At 41.0% G+C, this 16674-nt stretch overlaps 1 protein-coding gene across 1 annotated transcript; it reads right to left on the reverse strand.

Moving 5' to 3' along the window:
* Positions 1 to 5396: 5396 nt before the first annotated feature.
* On the reverse strand, positions 5397 to 14816 carry LOC135243135 (ubiquitin domain-containing protein UBFD1-like). Its single transcript, XM_064314714.1, has 7 exons — positions 14654 to 14816; positions 13611 to 13886; positions 13308 to 13516; positions 13032 to 13097; positions 9902 to 10007; positions 9590 to 9672; positions 5397 to 9157 (listed from the first exon to the last, which is right to left on the reverse strand). The coding sequence occupies exons 1-7, from the start codon at positions 14667 to 14669 to the stop codon at positions 9047 to 9049; spliced, it is 867 nt and encodes a 288-aa protein (XP_064170784.1). The 5' UTR covers positions 14670 to 14816; the 3' UTR covers positions 5397 to 9046.
* Positions 14817 to 16674: the final 1858 nt, after the last annotated feature.

Genomic DNA, 16674 nt, shown 5'->3' on the forward strand with positions numbered 1-16674 from the left:
TGTACAGAGGAATAATTTCATAACAATCATGTGAATGTACGAAGGATCCTTACCAGGGAAACTTTATTGTGACAAACCCGAATAAATAAGGAGAGCTGGAGATTCACACTAACTACAGTAACAGAGGAGGCTGTCTCCGCAGCACGTAAACCACACCAAACAAACAGGAGACTGGCTGTCTCTGCAGCAGGTAAACCACATCAAACAAACAGGAGACTGGCTGTCTCTTCAGCATATAAAGCACATTTAACAAACAGGAAACTGACTGGCTCTTCAGAACATAAAGCACATTTAACAAACAGGAGACTGACTGTCTCTGCAGCACGTAAACCACACCGAACAAACAGGAGACTGACTGGCTCTCCAGCACATAAAGCACATTTAACAAACAGGAGACTGACTGGCTCTTCAGAACATAAAGCACATTTAACAAACAGGAGACTGACTGGCTCTTCAGAACATAAAGCACATTTAACAAACAGGAGACTGGACTGGCTCTCCAGCACATAAAGCACATTTAACAAACTGGAGACTGACTGGCTCTTCAGAACATAAAGCACATTTAACAAACAGGAGACTGACTGGCTCTTCAGAACATAAAGCACATTTAACAAACAGGAGACTGACTGGCTCTTCAGAACATAAAGCACATTTAACAAACAGGAGACTGGACTGGCTCTTCAGAACATAAAGCACATTTAACAAACAGGAGACTGGACTTGCTCTCCAGCACATAAAGCACATTTAACAAACAGGAGACTGACTGGCTCTTCAGAACATAAAGCACATTTAACAAACAGGAGACTGGACTTGCTCTCCAGCACATAAAGCACATTTAACAAACCGGAGACTAACTGGCTCTTCAGAACATAAAGCACATTTAACAAACAGGAGACTGACTGGCTCTTCAGAACATAAAGCACATTTAACAAACAGGAGACTGGACTTGCTCTCCAGCACATAAAGCACATTTAACAAACCGGAGACTAACTGGCTCTTCAGAACATAAAGCACATTTAACAAACAGGAGACTGGACTGGCTCTCCAGCACAAAAAGCACATTTAATTAACAGGAGATTGACTGGCTCTCCAGCACATACAGACTGGTGTACTGGCATCTATGATGCCTTCCTTAGAGAACAAAAAACAAGAAGAACAAGAGCAGCACTACAGGCCTTAATATCCATCGAGTACTTTCACAAACCAGGAAATATTAAAGTAAATAAAAACAAAAAGTGCACAAAATGCCCTCTCTCTGAAAGAGACCTTTACCTAACCATTTCCACAGGCTGCAACAAAACAAGAGATGAAAGATATCCTGGCATGAGGGTGAAAGTGTCACGTGAGGTGAGGAGTGTGGGTAGACTGAGGACATGCTGGATGATGAATGGTATGTAAGCAGTGGTATTTGACTTTTCACAAGGGGGTGAAAGTCAGGACGACAAAGTTTGTAAACGAAGAAGAATGCAACGCCTTTAGTGAACGCGTAATGTCGCCAGTTAGAAAGGAATGCGGTATTCTCACAATTGTTTGAAAGGCGAAATGTACCTGGCAGGTTGCCACATGTAGGATCTTTCTCTGTCCAAGAAGGGGCGTGGATAGACTGCATTAACTGCCGGTTTGTCGTTTATTATTTCATTATTCTTTTTCATTTATTTGTATCTGATCTTATATCACGAAGGAAAAACCTGAATGAGTGAAGAAACATAAGACTAACCACCACCACGCTGTATATTTCACTCTTTAAAAAAAAAAAAAAAAAAAAACCCTTTTCATGACACTTGTTACATGTTGCCCCATCCCAGCACTTTTTGGTAATTTGTATTTGTCCTAATACTGTAGCTTATTCTTCTGCCTAGTTGGCTTTGCAGAGGTTAGGTCAGAATAGTGTTCACTCTGTGAACTGTGTTCTTGGCTAGAAATAGCTGTACAAAATAAGTATTGTCTACAGTTGTCTATGACCATGGAATGCACTTTTTTGTACGTCGCTTTGGATAAAAGCGTCTGCCAAATAAATGTAATGTAATGTAATGTAATGTAAATTGTTGTTGCGAGTTCATACATTAGTGCGATATGTAAGGCTAAACAGAAGAGCAACTCTCGGGTGACTATATAAATAAAGTGCTACATAAATTAAAATATAAATGAAAAATAATGCACAGTACAATCAGTACAGGACAATAATGCACAATTGCTCCCTATCGGAGCAAAATCACTGCTGTGATCACTGTGATCACTGCTTCTAGGTTTATTTCATTGTGCATTGAGAGATGCCCTTCTGCGCACCACTGTTGCATATGCTGTTATTGGAGCATTTCTGGCCTTTCTGTTAGCTTTAGTTTATTAACAACCCGTTTCCACCCACGGAACCGCCACTCACTTTTTTGCTTATCTATCGCACCATTCTCCGTAAACTCTAGACACTGTGATTCGTGAAAATACCAGGACGGAAGCTGTGCCTGAGATGCTGTAACCACCACGTCCGGCACCAACAATCAAACCACCGATACGGTCAAAGTTGCTTAAGTCACGTTTGGCTGAAAAACAATCAAACCTCTTCACCTTGTCCGCATGCTTCGTATATTGAGTTTCAGCCGCATGATTTGCTGTTTGGACGAGCTGCTGCTTATTGACATTAACAAAGGGAAACAGATGAGGTGAGCATAATCATGCCATTTCTTCGCCCACTTTACCTTTCGACATCGGGCAGAAAGGTGGCCATCCCTACAAAACACTCGCTAACACACCCTATACACGTATACTCTCCTGTTAATGGACACGGCCCCCTCATTGTTATACAACAACGGAAATACTGATGCTTCATTATGATAATGGAATGTGGTCTTTATCTCTACTTCATTATTGAAAACTAGTCAGTCAAGTTCCGAACCTGTATGCTGGAGTACATAAAAACAAGTGTGGTGTTACCCAGTGAGATAAAACGGTTGAAAAAAGTGATAACATTCACACAATATTTTGAGACACTGATATCAGTTTTGGTTTGTCCACATACTGTACAAAATGTACCGATGCATTCGTTGTTTATTACGAAAGCGTTATCGATGTGGTAATATTAACCATTTCATACGACAGTTAAACAAATGACTAACAATGATGATGGCTATACCAGCACATTAACTTGTTTCCTTGTTTACTCCCACAAGGTAGCTCTACTAATGCTGGACATGGAAGAAACAGATAAGTTAGAGAGCTAGCACTCCCAACATAGAGCGAGCTAACTCCACAGTAAGTCCACCTTAGCTAATATGGCTAACATTATGTAGTTCCGGATCAAAAAAAAAAAAAAAATAGAATGCCTACGGGAAAAACGTATGGCCTTTTCATAATTCTTTCAAAATTATTTATGACATTTGGATGTTTATTTATACATGAATAAAGAATACTTTTCACCCATTTTTAAAATTCAAAATCAGGCCTACTCCTTATTGATAAGCATACTAAATAATATATTTTGAGAATGTATTTAGGTGCTCACAAATATGAAATGGGATGAATTTATTCATTGAACATGCCCTCTGATGTGGAGTCAAAGCTGTTTTCACTGACCTCCTCAGAAATACTCACTCAGATGAGTGATTTCTTCCTAGGCCTCCAAATTTCAAGTCTTGTGTTTTGACTAAGGCATTGCAAAATAATTATTTGTTGTAAAACAAGCTTTTTAGACATAAAGACTGCAGAGATTTTCTTGCCTGTGCATTATGTTTTCAGCATGTGTGCTGGAAAAGTTGTGGTTTGTTTACACAGGAGAAACAATGCATGTTCTTTCGTGCAAGCTTAACAAACTAGACACCATTAAAAACTTAATTTCTTTGGCTAAATGCTTTTCAGTCATCACTATTACAGCTTGCCATTGGCATATACTGGGACAAGGGCGAGTAGTTTCTGGTGCAGGATGGGTCCCCTTAAGCCGCGTTCCCCGGAACTTAATTTAGACCCTAGTTCCTGCGGTCGAAACGCACTGAGTTCCTCAAAAGGTTCCTAGTTCCGGGGTAAAGTTCCTGCGGTGGAAACCCGGCTAGTGTGGGTCTGTATGCGTATGTGTGTGAGTGTGGGTCTGCATGTGTATGTGTGTGTGTGCGTGTGTTAGTGTGGGTCTGCATGCGTGTGTGAATGTGGGTCAGCATGCGTATGTGTGTGTGTGAATGTAGGTCTGCATGCATATGTGTGTGCGTGTGTGTGTACACGTCAACGGGGTGGCCTGGCATTCTTCATATTCATCTTAAATTGGTTAACACACCTACAGGCATTATGCTGAACATTCAGAACAGGCCATACCAAATTAGAGTGGAAGTCAGTGTCACTGATCTAGTGCCTCCACATAGTAGCTCACAAACATTCCCGTAATAACCAAAGCTGTCCCTCCCAAAAACATTGGAAAATTATTATGTAATGTCCCCACAATGCTTACTTGGAGGTTCAATTTCCCTATAACCTCAAAAAGTTGTGTTGTAAATCGATCTTTATTATATATATATAGGAGAAATCAGCACCCCTTAGATCCTCCTTTGTCATTTTTTAATTTCAGTCTTGGCACATCCTTGGATTACTTTATTGTCATTCCTTTCTTGTGTGACTGTGAACGCATCTCTAGCATTCGTTATTCTTTTAAGGCAGATGAACCTCATCCTTAGATGTCAATATTTGTTGTAAACTAAATTTTAATCAGGTCGTGAGTTGTACATTTTGTAAAGGTTGATCCAACAATTTGCTCTGCCTATCAATGAATTCTGCTATTTATATTTTATTTATATTCAATTGATATCTTTGATAATAATTACCTAATTAAATCAAATAGAGATATTTTACATGTTGAATAAGTCCGTATTCAGAGTTCTGGACGTTAAACGAGGGTGTTGGCCATTAAAACTGCTGGGTTCAAATTAAACATAGTTCACATAATGTCAGGCAAAGTGAGGATTATGTACACAAAACTTTCTGCATGTATGTAATGTCGAAACGGCCAACAGTTATAATTTGTCCGAAGAATTGCCCAGTGAACAATGGACGTTATATGGATGTTTTTGGACTAAAAATTACTGTGGATTTTGTTTGTTGGATCCTTAATGTGACAGAGACATCAACTTGCCCGTGAACCATAAAACGCATGGAAGGTGAAGACCCCCACCCCCCCCGAACTTGTTTCACCACCCCACATTACAAAATAAGGATTTGGCATCGTATCACCACCATGGTAAAATAAGTTCAGAGATAGAACTGTGAGCTTTAACGCTTCCATAGCGTGACCAGGCTGTAAAAAATTTCATCATACAAACAAACCGAAGGAATGCTGATAAACGCAGCACTTAATGGGTTAAACAACATAAATCAATCACCACAAAATCCCCCCCCCCCCATCACAAAAAAGGCAGACCACATAAAACAAAAGTAGTTTATTCTGTTATGTCCAGCAGTGCACATCAACTGAGCTGTTCGAACAATCCCATTTTACAGCCATTTTACTGCTCCGAATGCACACGTGAATGTAAACTACAAAAGATGCCTTCTTTTTATATCACCTCCCCTAGGTAATGGCACTCAGTCAGCCCATAGTTAGTAGAGCCAGGAAAAGGATGATGAACAAATAATATTTCATAACTGCCAGTTGGCTACTCTGTATGCAATGTTTATATGAGCAGAATGCAAAAAAAAATAAAAAAAATTTATGTTATTTTGAATTAAAAAAAATAAAAATTTAATTCAAAATAACAATATAAGGTTTCTGATGGTAAACATCCATGTGCAAGTGAATTGGCTCTGAAAAAATAATAAAAATCATATTACTCGACGAAACGTAGCTATGAGCGTGAGAGATGACCCACGCGAGGTGCTGCTCGCTGACGGCGACTTCGTCCGTTAGTAAGACGGAGCAGAGCTGACGCTGTTCTTTGGCCAATGAGAAGTGAGCAGGAGGTGTGGCTACCGGGACACTTCTGTAAAAACACCTCGGCCCGCTGCTACATGTTTACTGTACCTAAGAGACACACCGGATGGGCCGTACAATACTGGGTGTGCATTCAGCAGGAGCCCGTCAGGAAGGAAGGAATCGATCCATTTAACAGTGTTCTTAAAGACCAAGCTATCACTAATAAATAGTATTAAAGCTGTTCATACAAATAAATAGTTTTTATTTTTTTCATACCACAGAACAATTTAATATCAGTGATTAATGGCTGTTGAATTTTAATACTTGACTAAACATCAGTTTTGAGTCCTGTGCTAACAGACAGCAACAGCCAGATGTTAAGCCTGAACTCTGGATTCCTTTAGCAAGGCTAGCTTATGTCATAGAGAAACAAGATCCGATGATATTCACAACCCTCAGAGTGCACTTGGTATAATGTAGTCGTTGTTGTGCGCTTCTTGTGATGTAGTCATCATTGTGCACATTATATATAGCTGTCATTGTGCACCTGTTATAATTTAGCCGTCATTGTGCACTTGTTATGATACAGCTGTCATTATGGGAAAATGCTGTTGGATTTCTACGGGAATGCAAAGAGGGATCATTTCAAAATAAAAGTACACCTATTCAACCTGGTTTGTTACCAAATGTGAATAAGAGGGTGTAATGTCCTCGTTGTTCTAATTTTGTTCAAACCAATGTGGGGGGGGGGGGGGGAGGAGGATTCAAACTAAACTGAAAATGATTTGCTCTTACACTCAAAAACTCATTTAAGTGCCAAACTTTATCACTGTGCACATTTTCAAAACAACTGAGCAACCGCTGAACTCAGGAGAGATCCTTTCAGTAACAAAGTAAAATGTTATTCAAACCGAGGGACAAACTACACTGTGAGAGGTAAACGGAGGCCTATTCATAAATATAAGGGCGGGAAATGAGGCCTGTGTGCTTAGAGCATCACAGCTGGATTATTTAAGAAGTCTTTAACTTTGACTTTTGAAATGGTGCTAACATATATTATAATCTCTGGAAATATAATCATAAATTTGAATATTCTTCCTATATATTAATTAGAAAATGTCCAAGGAACTGACTGTGAAAGGCCTGGAATCTTAGTACATCATTATAATAACGAGAGGTTTAACATACCATTATATAGGACGGGTATTAATGCTACATGCCCACCTCTTACATAGATCACATGAAAGGTTTGCATGAAACACATTGGCGTACACCCTTCATAAATAAACTGAACAGAGATCTTCTGCATAAACCTGGCCATCTCTCAAAGGTACTCCTAAAATCAGAGTATTTCAAATAAAAAAAAGATCGTTTATAGTGGCTGGATTCAGAATTTGAAATTCAAGCTTTTTAAAAAAGTGACCAACCCTTCCGCATCCACTGAAACCCACTGCAGCTCGAAACCCCGAAATCAGACGAGGAAACGTCGGCAGGTTCTCAAAACTAAAACTTCACCACATTACCGAGCGAAGACTGCGTAGTCCAAATCAAAGCCACGCTTAGCAAATTAAGCGACTCTTTCCATTACAAAGAGTTACGAGTCGGTGCAGCAGATCGGTCAGGTCGAACTCAGGATGCAAAAGTGTCGAATCACAGAGACAGCGGCAGCCATTAGCAGACAGTAGCTTGAAATGAACTAAATGTCCATTAAAACATCCTAGAACCGCCTGGTCAGCTGACTGCTTTTTGATCCAAAACGGCGTTAATTAACACTGCACCTGGGTTTATCAAGCCAGAGGAATGTGCGAAATGCAAGCCTAACTGCACCTTTTCCGACCCTGGTCGGAGAGCGGGACTTTGCAATTTTACTATGGATGGGACTACATCAGGCAAGTCAGTGATGGACAGCTGCCTGCCGCTCCCTCCATTACGGAGTTCATGAAACCGCACGGACTCACAACTGCATTGCCGCCTCCATTTTAGATTAAGCATCCTGGCAAACAGGACCGTCGGGCAGTTATCCAACTGCCATGGTGCTTTGTTCTTCATTCCCGAGAGTACTAAATTTCACGGATTCGAGAGTACTAAATTTCACAACATATTTTTTTGCCGATTTGGGGCGAGCGCAAAACGTGTGATGCGCGTCAAAGAAACTGACCTCCTGCGCCCTTTTTTAGTTTGGCGTTAAGAAGGTGAACTCCGTCGAAAGGTCAGTCATCTGAGGTCTTATGACATGCATTAGATTTACAAATAATAAGGACGGCCCACTTACGAGAAGTCACTCCCTTCATCAGTCAACAGCACAAACCAGCTTCGCTACATGGCGGACGTTCCTCGCGACTATGCTTGAAAATACAAAACTGTAACAAAACGATTTTTAGAAAGGTTACCTCCCTAAGCTAATCCCGAAGGGCGATTAATGGTTTCGAAACTCAAGTGGCAAGACGAGGTCAAGTTATCTTGCAGTAAAATGCGCTATTTAGTTTTGCTTTCCTATAAAAGCAATAACCAGTTTTCCCACATAAATGACAGCATTGCGAACTATACAGACAGACTAATCTGTGTGTCCCTGTGACGCACAGTTCCCATAGTTGACTGTCAGCTTACTGAATATTACGGCTTAAAATGCAGACATCCTGTACTGTGGCAGCCGATTTAAATGCCAAGTCACACCCAGTCTTTGTTTGGCTGATGAGCAAAGATTAATCTAATACAGGCCAATCTTTAATACACTTTGGCAAGCTTGCTTGGGTAGTGATACAGAAATAAATATACCCCATGGTAATGTCCTAGAGCTCTTTTTAGTTTCAGTTTTTTTTCTTAAATAAGCTTTATTTGTCAATACCTGGGAGGGAATCCACACCCTATATATACTTTTAGTTTCCTTGCCAGGTTTGCTTTAAAACAAAATAAAAAAAGAAAAAGAAAAGAAGTGATGACATCAGCCAAGAAAAGGACACTGCCACCACCCGCTCCCAGAATGCAGTGCGTTCCGCAGTAGTCCTGCTCTCTCCGTTCTTTTCCTCTCATTTCAGTTTCATAGTGAAAAGTTCCTTGGGGGGGGAGGGGGGGGGCTGCTCACCGTCACTTTTGACGACTTCATTTCTCTCATGTTTCTTTCCTGGATTTGTTCTGTATCAGGAGGAGGGGGGGAGGCACGTTTTAAAAATACTGCCACTTTCCAAGGACTGTGTCTTTGATTGCGTCGACAAACTGCGCAGGCACCCAGTAGACCCAGTATTGAGACGCTTCCGTTGGACCCAGCTGAAACGCCTGGGACAAAGAGAACCAGCACAGAAATTCACATCTCGGACACAGCCGTGGCACCAGCACGGCATCTGCAGTGACAACCTTAACTCTACAAACTCTACTGCCTCTAGTGTGGGAAGAGGGTCCTATTACAACATAACCATCAACAAACTTGGCCGAAGCATATAAGATTATATGTGATATTATATATTATAATATTATATATTATACGGCTACAGCCGTAATTAAAATGTCTTCTCTACCCAAGCACTGACTCACGTCAGACAAGTTCATTTGCCAGGATAAATTTCCCTTTCCTCATATTTGTGTGCGGTGTGTGAGTGATATAGAAACATTCAATCATAGCAAAGAAAGGGTCACAGTGGGTTTAGTGATAGACTAACTAATAGAGCCCAAAAGTAATACAGAGTTCATTAGAAGCATGGCAAGCCTCACCATCATGTGATAGTCCTCGTGACCTTCTATTGGTTCAGTGACCACATTCTTAATGGAGCCCATGGGAATCTTCTCCGTTCTCTCTGGGGAACACAATGGAGCAGTGTGGTTCAGGTTTACTACGAACTCGCACGCATCCAGAAAGCACGAGAGGACAATTCCCGCATCAAAACGAGTACAATAGCCGACCACCACGGAGCCAATGAAAACGGCCTTCCAGTGTCACATGACCGAACTTCTTCTATCCAGGAAGTACCGAGCATATAAATACGAAAGAACCAAACCTCAATGGAAGGCTCGCTCTGGCCTTACCCTTGGTTCCGATCCACAGCTGGTCTTGCTCCAGTTTGAATGTGAGTCTCACCTTCCCGCCCGATTTGTTGTACATTCCTGATAAAGGCACTGTTGGTAAGCGCTCCTGTTAAAACAAATGAGAAACCGTTTGCAGCCCATTAGCGGTGAAAGACAAAGGGTTTGTTCACCACGCAGTACAAACCCTTTTCCCCGTTCAAATGCCTGTCAGTATGAAACCAGAGAAGAAAGGCTGACGAGAAATGGTTGGTCAACAGAAAGAGCTTAGTCTAGACCTGAAAGAAAACACCACGTTACATGAATGATTACAACAGGACGTGTTTGTTTTTTGTTTTTTTGCAAAGAGGGATACTTTACCGAAATAACAGCATAACAACTACACACCAAAATTTGCATATGACCATTTCGCAATGTTTCGGTAACCCAGAAAACGAATTCAATTTGCGGTACATTCCCCAAGTACAATGCGTTATGGAAACAAAATTAAATTATAAATTGACTTGACCGGTTCATTGGAGACAGACTTGTGAGGCATTCAAAATATGAAAAATGACCTCTGTTATGAGGTCAGGGGCATAATTTCACCGGAGTTCTTCGATATGTGTGTGCAAAAAACAGGTGCCTTCTTAAAATACGTACAGCTATTCCAAATGACTCTGTTCCTAGCGGGAAGTGTGCCAACACTGCAGATGAAGACCTTTACTAAACACATTACGATGTACCAGTCACAAAGTAATGCAAATGAGCATGTCATAAAATAATGCCCAATTTCAATTACTTTCTACTTTTTTATTCCGGACACAAACCAGCCATACTGCATGTCATAAAAATAACAACAGAACAAAGCAGTGTTCATTTATAATATCTACTTCACATTTGCGCATGAGTTCATAAAAATAAAAATAAAAATAATTTAAAAAAAAGATTACTAACAAACTTGCATGTTTATCAGAGCATGTCAGTATGCTACCAAAATGAAGCACAGTGCTTTTGACAAGTACAGAATATGATATACAGAATGTGATGCAGAAATAGCAATGTCTCTTACAGTAAATGTGTAATCAGTAATGTAATGTCTCACCTACCTTTTAAATAATTCCCTGATTAATGAGCATGACAAAAAGACAAATGCACGGGATGGGGGGGGGGGCAGTTGGTATACCTTATATTTATACCAACAGCAAATAGAAATGATTTCTAAAGAAAAACTCCAGGCTGAAACACAAACTCGTTAGTAAACGTGTAGCAGCAACGTGAAATGCATTCCAGGGTTTATCATCTGATATTTGCACATTTTATTCTATCGCCATTTCCAGTTTTTCCCCCACTTGCTCTACTTGGCTTCTTCCGGATCTGCTCCAGTGTGATATTTTCCTATAGAGCTACTTTCTCCACCTCCCCCTTCGTGAGAAAGTTAGCTAAAAGGCGGCAAGCATCAACTGTGGAAAAACAGGGACTAAGTCAGTGTGACGTCACACATTGACTTCCAATGGGCTCGGTGAAAACTGCTTTGAAACCACGCAAGTGCAGTTTTCGGGTGCTGCCATGTTGAACAAATTGGAGCCAGAGACTGTGTTGTAGGGAAAAGGGGGACCCTTATATGGGCATGAAGTCTGGCGGCATCAAGGTTGTCCAATAAGCGTGTGAGATACAGTGACTCGGCAGTGACGCAAACAGTCCCCAATTCGTCCACAAAATATTACAATCTTGTACAAATAACACAATGAAGTAACAAATCGGCACATGGGGAGACATTAGACAAAGAAAAAACACATATTGTGACTTCTTGTGGGAAAAAAAAAACTATTGACTTCATATTTTGACCATAATTGGTACAATTGACCTCCACTGAAATGGGTGGCAGAAACACCTGTACTGGAGCCAACCGCACTGGCGCTAGTGAGCAACTAGTAACTAGCAACTAGTCTATCAAAAAGACCAGGAAGCGCGCTTCACAAATGAAGCCCGGGGTGCGTTCTAGCCACTTATTTTTTTTTTTTTTACTTCCTTGCTTCCTTTCCTAGTATGGAAGGCCAAACAAGTCAAAAAATACGTATAATTGACGTCTGGAATCATGTGTTGTCAATGTGGGTGCATTCCAATCGCTTATTTTATTCACCTTTTGTCTCTGAGGTCCTTGACTGACCCGCAAATCGATCAAGGTGCGCCATCTTTGAGGACATTCCAACCCGTTATATAGTTGCTAGGAGGCTCCCGAAGAATTCTTGAGCAAGGAAACACGAGTGTACCCTTTGCAGAGGTATTTTTTTGAACGCGTGGCATGTAATGATCGATATGGACCCACCTCTCCCCATCTGCCACGTCTGTAATTGACGTGGCTTCAAACTGACGCTTGAAAGAGCAAGGACGTTCCAAAGGACGTTCCAAAGGACGTTGCCTTAAACATGATTCCTCCGTCCCAGTGTCCTTTCCTTGCTTCCTTTCCTTGCATCCTCCGATGGGTGGAGCTAGGAGCCAGGAAAGGAAGCAAGGAGATAAAATAAGCGAATGGAACGGGCTGACGTTGACACCGTGTGATTCCAGACGTCAATTTCATATATTTTTGAACCATTCAGCCTTCCATACTAGGAAAGGAGACAAGAAAAGGAGAAAAAAAAGCAGCTGGAACACATCCTTAGTTTTGGCCGCTCGACTTAAAGCGAAGTCAGAGACTGTGGTCACACCCCCCAATTCCCTGCCGAGCCACGCATTGCATTCTGGACTATTGAGGCTGCTAGCACTTCAGAGATCGGTTTGTCCAGATAAATCACTGATTTCTCTCAGTAGGGGTATTGCAGGAAGCCAATTAGTAAGGAGTCAAGGCAAAACGCCTCACCTGATGTCCCTAATGGACTGAAACAAATATGACAATGATAGTTGGTGTTATAGCGAATTGAAGACACACCCTCATATTAAATTTCATTGTGCCTTGTGCCAATATCACCACATGACATCACATCGTCTACAGAACTTTACTGTGAAAAACAGAAATGCTACTTTAAAAAAGAACATTAATTAATTAATGCATTTGTTAAGTCCACCTTGAGCTAAATTAACACGTCACAAATCAGATATGGAATTGGATCTTAACAGCCTTATTTAAAAACACCACATTCATCCAAAGGCTTACCTTTGCTCCTTTTATTGATGGCATTACATCTTCAGGTTTTCCTTTATCCAGTACTTTTCTGTGTTGCTGTAATGAACATGTTAAGGTTTTAATATAACAACTAAAACTTAAAATTGTTTTGTTTTTGTTAAAGGAAATCCTATTTTGTACACTAGAGATTTTGCATACAAAATAGGCCTACCTCTTCTGCAGTTCACTATGATAAAGCACCAAACGTGGCATTGACATGTATCAGTACCAAAAGTAAAAATGATTTAGTGCATTCTGCACTCTTACCTTTTGTCGACATAAAGGCTCCTTTTTATTTTCCTCTGCCTTTACTTCTTGCTGAATAACTTCTTTAGGTGTGTTTACTGCTAGGACATCATTAATTGTAGAACCCACTACCATTATTTTTGCACCGTTTGTTACTTTAATTTCCCGCAGAGTCTTGTCCTCGGGAAGCAGTCCTTTGTACATGACTTTTTGCATAGCAGGCGGAAGACCTGGGAACATTCGGGAAAACAGGGATTCACTCGTATGGTTGTTTGTGTGAAATCACGTAGCTGTCAAGGTAGTGGCTTGCACAGAGACCCTTACCTGTGAGTGAATGAATTCTTTCCTTCAGTTTGGCTCCCGTTCCATCCAAAGGAAATTTTAGATCGTACTTGTTCTTGTTCCAAATAACTTTCAAGTCCACCATCTCTTTCCCTTCGTCATCGGCGCCGTCGCCGTCGCCCCCGTTACTGACAGCGGTGTCCTGAGATGCGGAGTTTTCACCGTCTGTCTTGGAGGCTTGATCGCAGGACGCGGCATCCCCTTCGCTTAAAGTCTCAGACAGCACCGGGTCCTCACTCTCCATTTCTACTCCTCGCCCTAAGAATTCATTAACACTTCATGTTAATAATCGTGCGATTAAACGTAAACACTTTGTATTGTGCAGCTGAAACTCTGAAAACCACCCCGGAATTTTTGACAGTGATTACATCTAACTGAGACATGCCTGGTACTGCAGGTTAGCGCAGCTAGCAACAGCAAAGTTAGCAATGATGATTTGGCTTAATTCAGGCCAGGCCAAGCTTAACTAGCATAGTAGTTAGCCAAATATGGACGGCTTCAGACATGGATAATGCAAGCGGTCACAATATAGATACCATTACAAGTAGCAGGCGATTAAGTTAGCGACATACAATCCTACATGTAACTACAGGTAAAAGCGAACTGACTAAACTAGCTAGCTGGCTAAAATGCTATCTTCTACTACCTGGGGTACAGCGAACAAGCATGCTAATGTTAGCAGACTAGCCTTAGCAGATGTGATTTAAAACAAACACAAATATTTAAAAGAAATGTAACGGGGGAGGAAAGGAGCAGGTCCAATAAACAATATAGTCCGGTTACCATAGCTATATCTTATTGTTTAAACCAGTAACTTATGTAACAGTGTTTTTGGCTCCGTAACAAAATCGACTTCAGAGCTAACATTAGCTATAAACCACAAAATGTGCAGATATAACATTGACAAGTTCCATATTCCCAAACGCTTGCCAGCAGTTTTTGTGCAGCATACGGGTTATACATTCATTTATAAGTACATCCGTAGGCAGCTGTAAGTGGAAGAAAAAGTATTCTGTAATACCCACCATCCTGATCCGCCATAATGATTGTGTACAATTTGCAATGTGCCCGATGGGAACCTTACGCGCCTGAGCTGGGAGGCTGAGCTAGGGGGCCTCCGTACCGACCCGGCGTTGCGCAAATCAAAGGTTTTTCATGCTGGAAACATGGCAGCGGCGCTTGAGTTCAGTGAGCTCAACGAGCATACGATATTTCAGCGCTGTTTGAGTCTGCGCACTAGTGACGCTGTCATTCCGATAGCTGGGATCGTATAGCTACAGAGCCTAATACACTGGAATACGTCAATGATTTTGCGCATAATCTATACACCATTGATCGAACATGCAATGCTCAGTGAGCCAAAAGGCAAATTGCGGAGCTGAGTACGGTAGCTTATGATCGTCGTTGTAATGGTAATGGGATCCTCATTGAAAATGCAGACAAACGAACATGCCACATATGAAGTCGCTTGAAAATTTTGAATTTAGTTAATTAAAAAAATATATTTCCATAGTGCATGTGATGATAAAATGTAAGACCTCTAATCGTTATATTTTGCCTTAATATCAGTTGTACATTACCGAGTATGATTCAGTGAAACACCAGCACAAGGACAGAGGAGACTAAATGGTGGTGCTTTTCCATGTGACATATACCAGAACCCTAAATAACAAATAACACATTTTATGTATTGCTGATCCAAAGGAAAAATATCCTCCATGGAATTATCCAGAATACATACACCACATAGCCTACACAAAATGCCACCACCATATTTTATAGCATCAGTCTTCTGTTGTTGATGCGATTACTGGACTGATAATAATCTGACTATTATTATTACTGACTGAAATAATTTAGTGGCAAACCAAATCAATCCATTATCTATAACTAGATAGGCAGGAATACACCCTGGACAAGCCGCCAATCTATCGCAGGGCACACACACCATTCACTCACACACTCATACCTATGGGAAATTTAGTCTTCAATCAGCCTACCTGCATGTCTTTGGACTGTGGGAGGAAACCGGAATACCCGGAGGAAACCTATGCGGACACGGGAAGAACATGCAAACCCCGCACAGAAAGGCCCAGGCCAGATCTGAACCCTTCTTGCTGTGAGGCAACAGTGCTACCCACTGCACCACTGTGCCGCCCAAACCAAACCAATGTTGTTTTAACTGTATGTTTCTTTCACATCGAATTCCTGGGTGAAGGCAGAGCAGAGGGTGTTTCCCCTTCAATGAGATAGTGTACAGTACCACAGGCATGCAGTATCCCTTAACGAGACAAGTAGGCCTATACCAGCATACATAAAATGATTTTTCCCTCCATTTTCACTGAAGCTGCAGCTGCTCCTATTTAACTATTTTCACCATTGGGCTGTGTGTACTAGCAATTACCCAATGACAGCATTGATGTGCTTTCCGTCTGTGTGATCAAAAGCAACAGTCTCTGAACTGAAAGCAGCGGCAATGTCGAATACGTGAAGGGAACGGATCAGCAATGAGCTAGCTACGCTGTTACTGGATTCCTACCTCTCTCCCTCACTCTAACGTCTTCGTATTTCAATTGCCTGTGTAAAACTGAAAGCAATTGGCTTACAATTTAACCCAGCTCTTTGACTGCATGATATAATGTGGCCTAAATAAATCGTGGATGAAAGAGTATGTTTTCAGTAGGCATCCCCCAATGGATTCTGTATCAATAAAGCTACACATTCATTACAAATTGTCCCACGCTGCTAAATAGTGTGCTCTTTCAATAAAATAACCTATAGATTATATTGTTATAATCAATCCTTTGTTGGTTGCAAATGATTTCGTAACTTGCGTCACCTAACTTGCGCACCTTTTATTTTTAAATGCAACCTAAATGTTGCACAAACATCTGTGAAAAGCCTACAAGATTTTTTAGTATTTGCACTGCAGGCATTGTAAATTCTATTTATGCCATTAAATAAAAATCTTAAGAAATTGCTTGTGTAGGCCTACGACTGTGCTGGAGCAGAAGCCTGTCAGACTGGTCTTCCATTTGTTTCCTTC

The sequence above is a fragment of the Anguilla rostrata genome, chromosome 17 (assembly GCF_018555375.3).
Source record: "Anguilla rostrata isolate EN2019 chromosome 17, ASM1855537v3, whole genome shotgun sequence".
Lineage (NCBI taxonomy): Eukaryota > Metazoa > Chordata > Actinopteri > Anguilliformes > Anguillidae > Anguilla > Anguilla rostrata.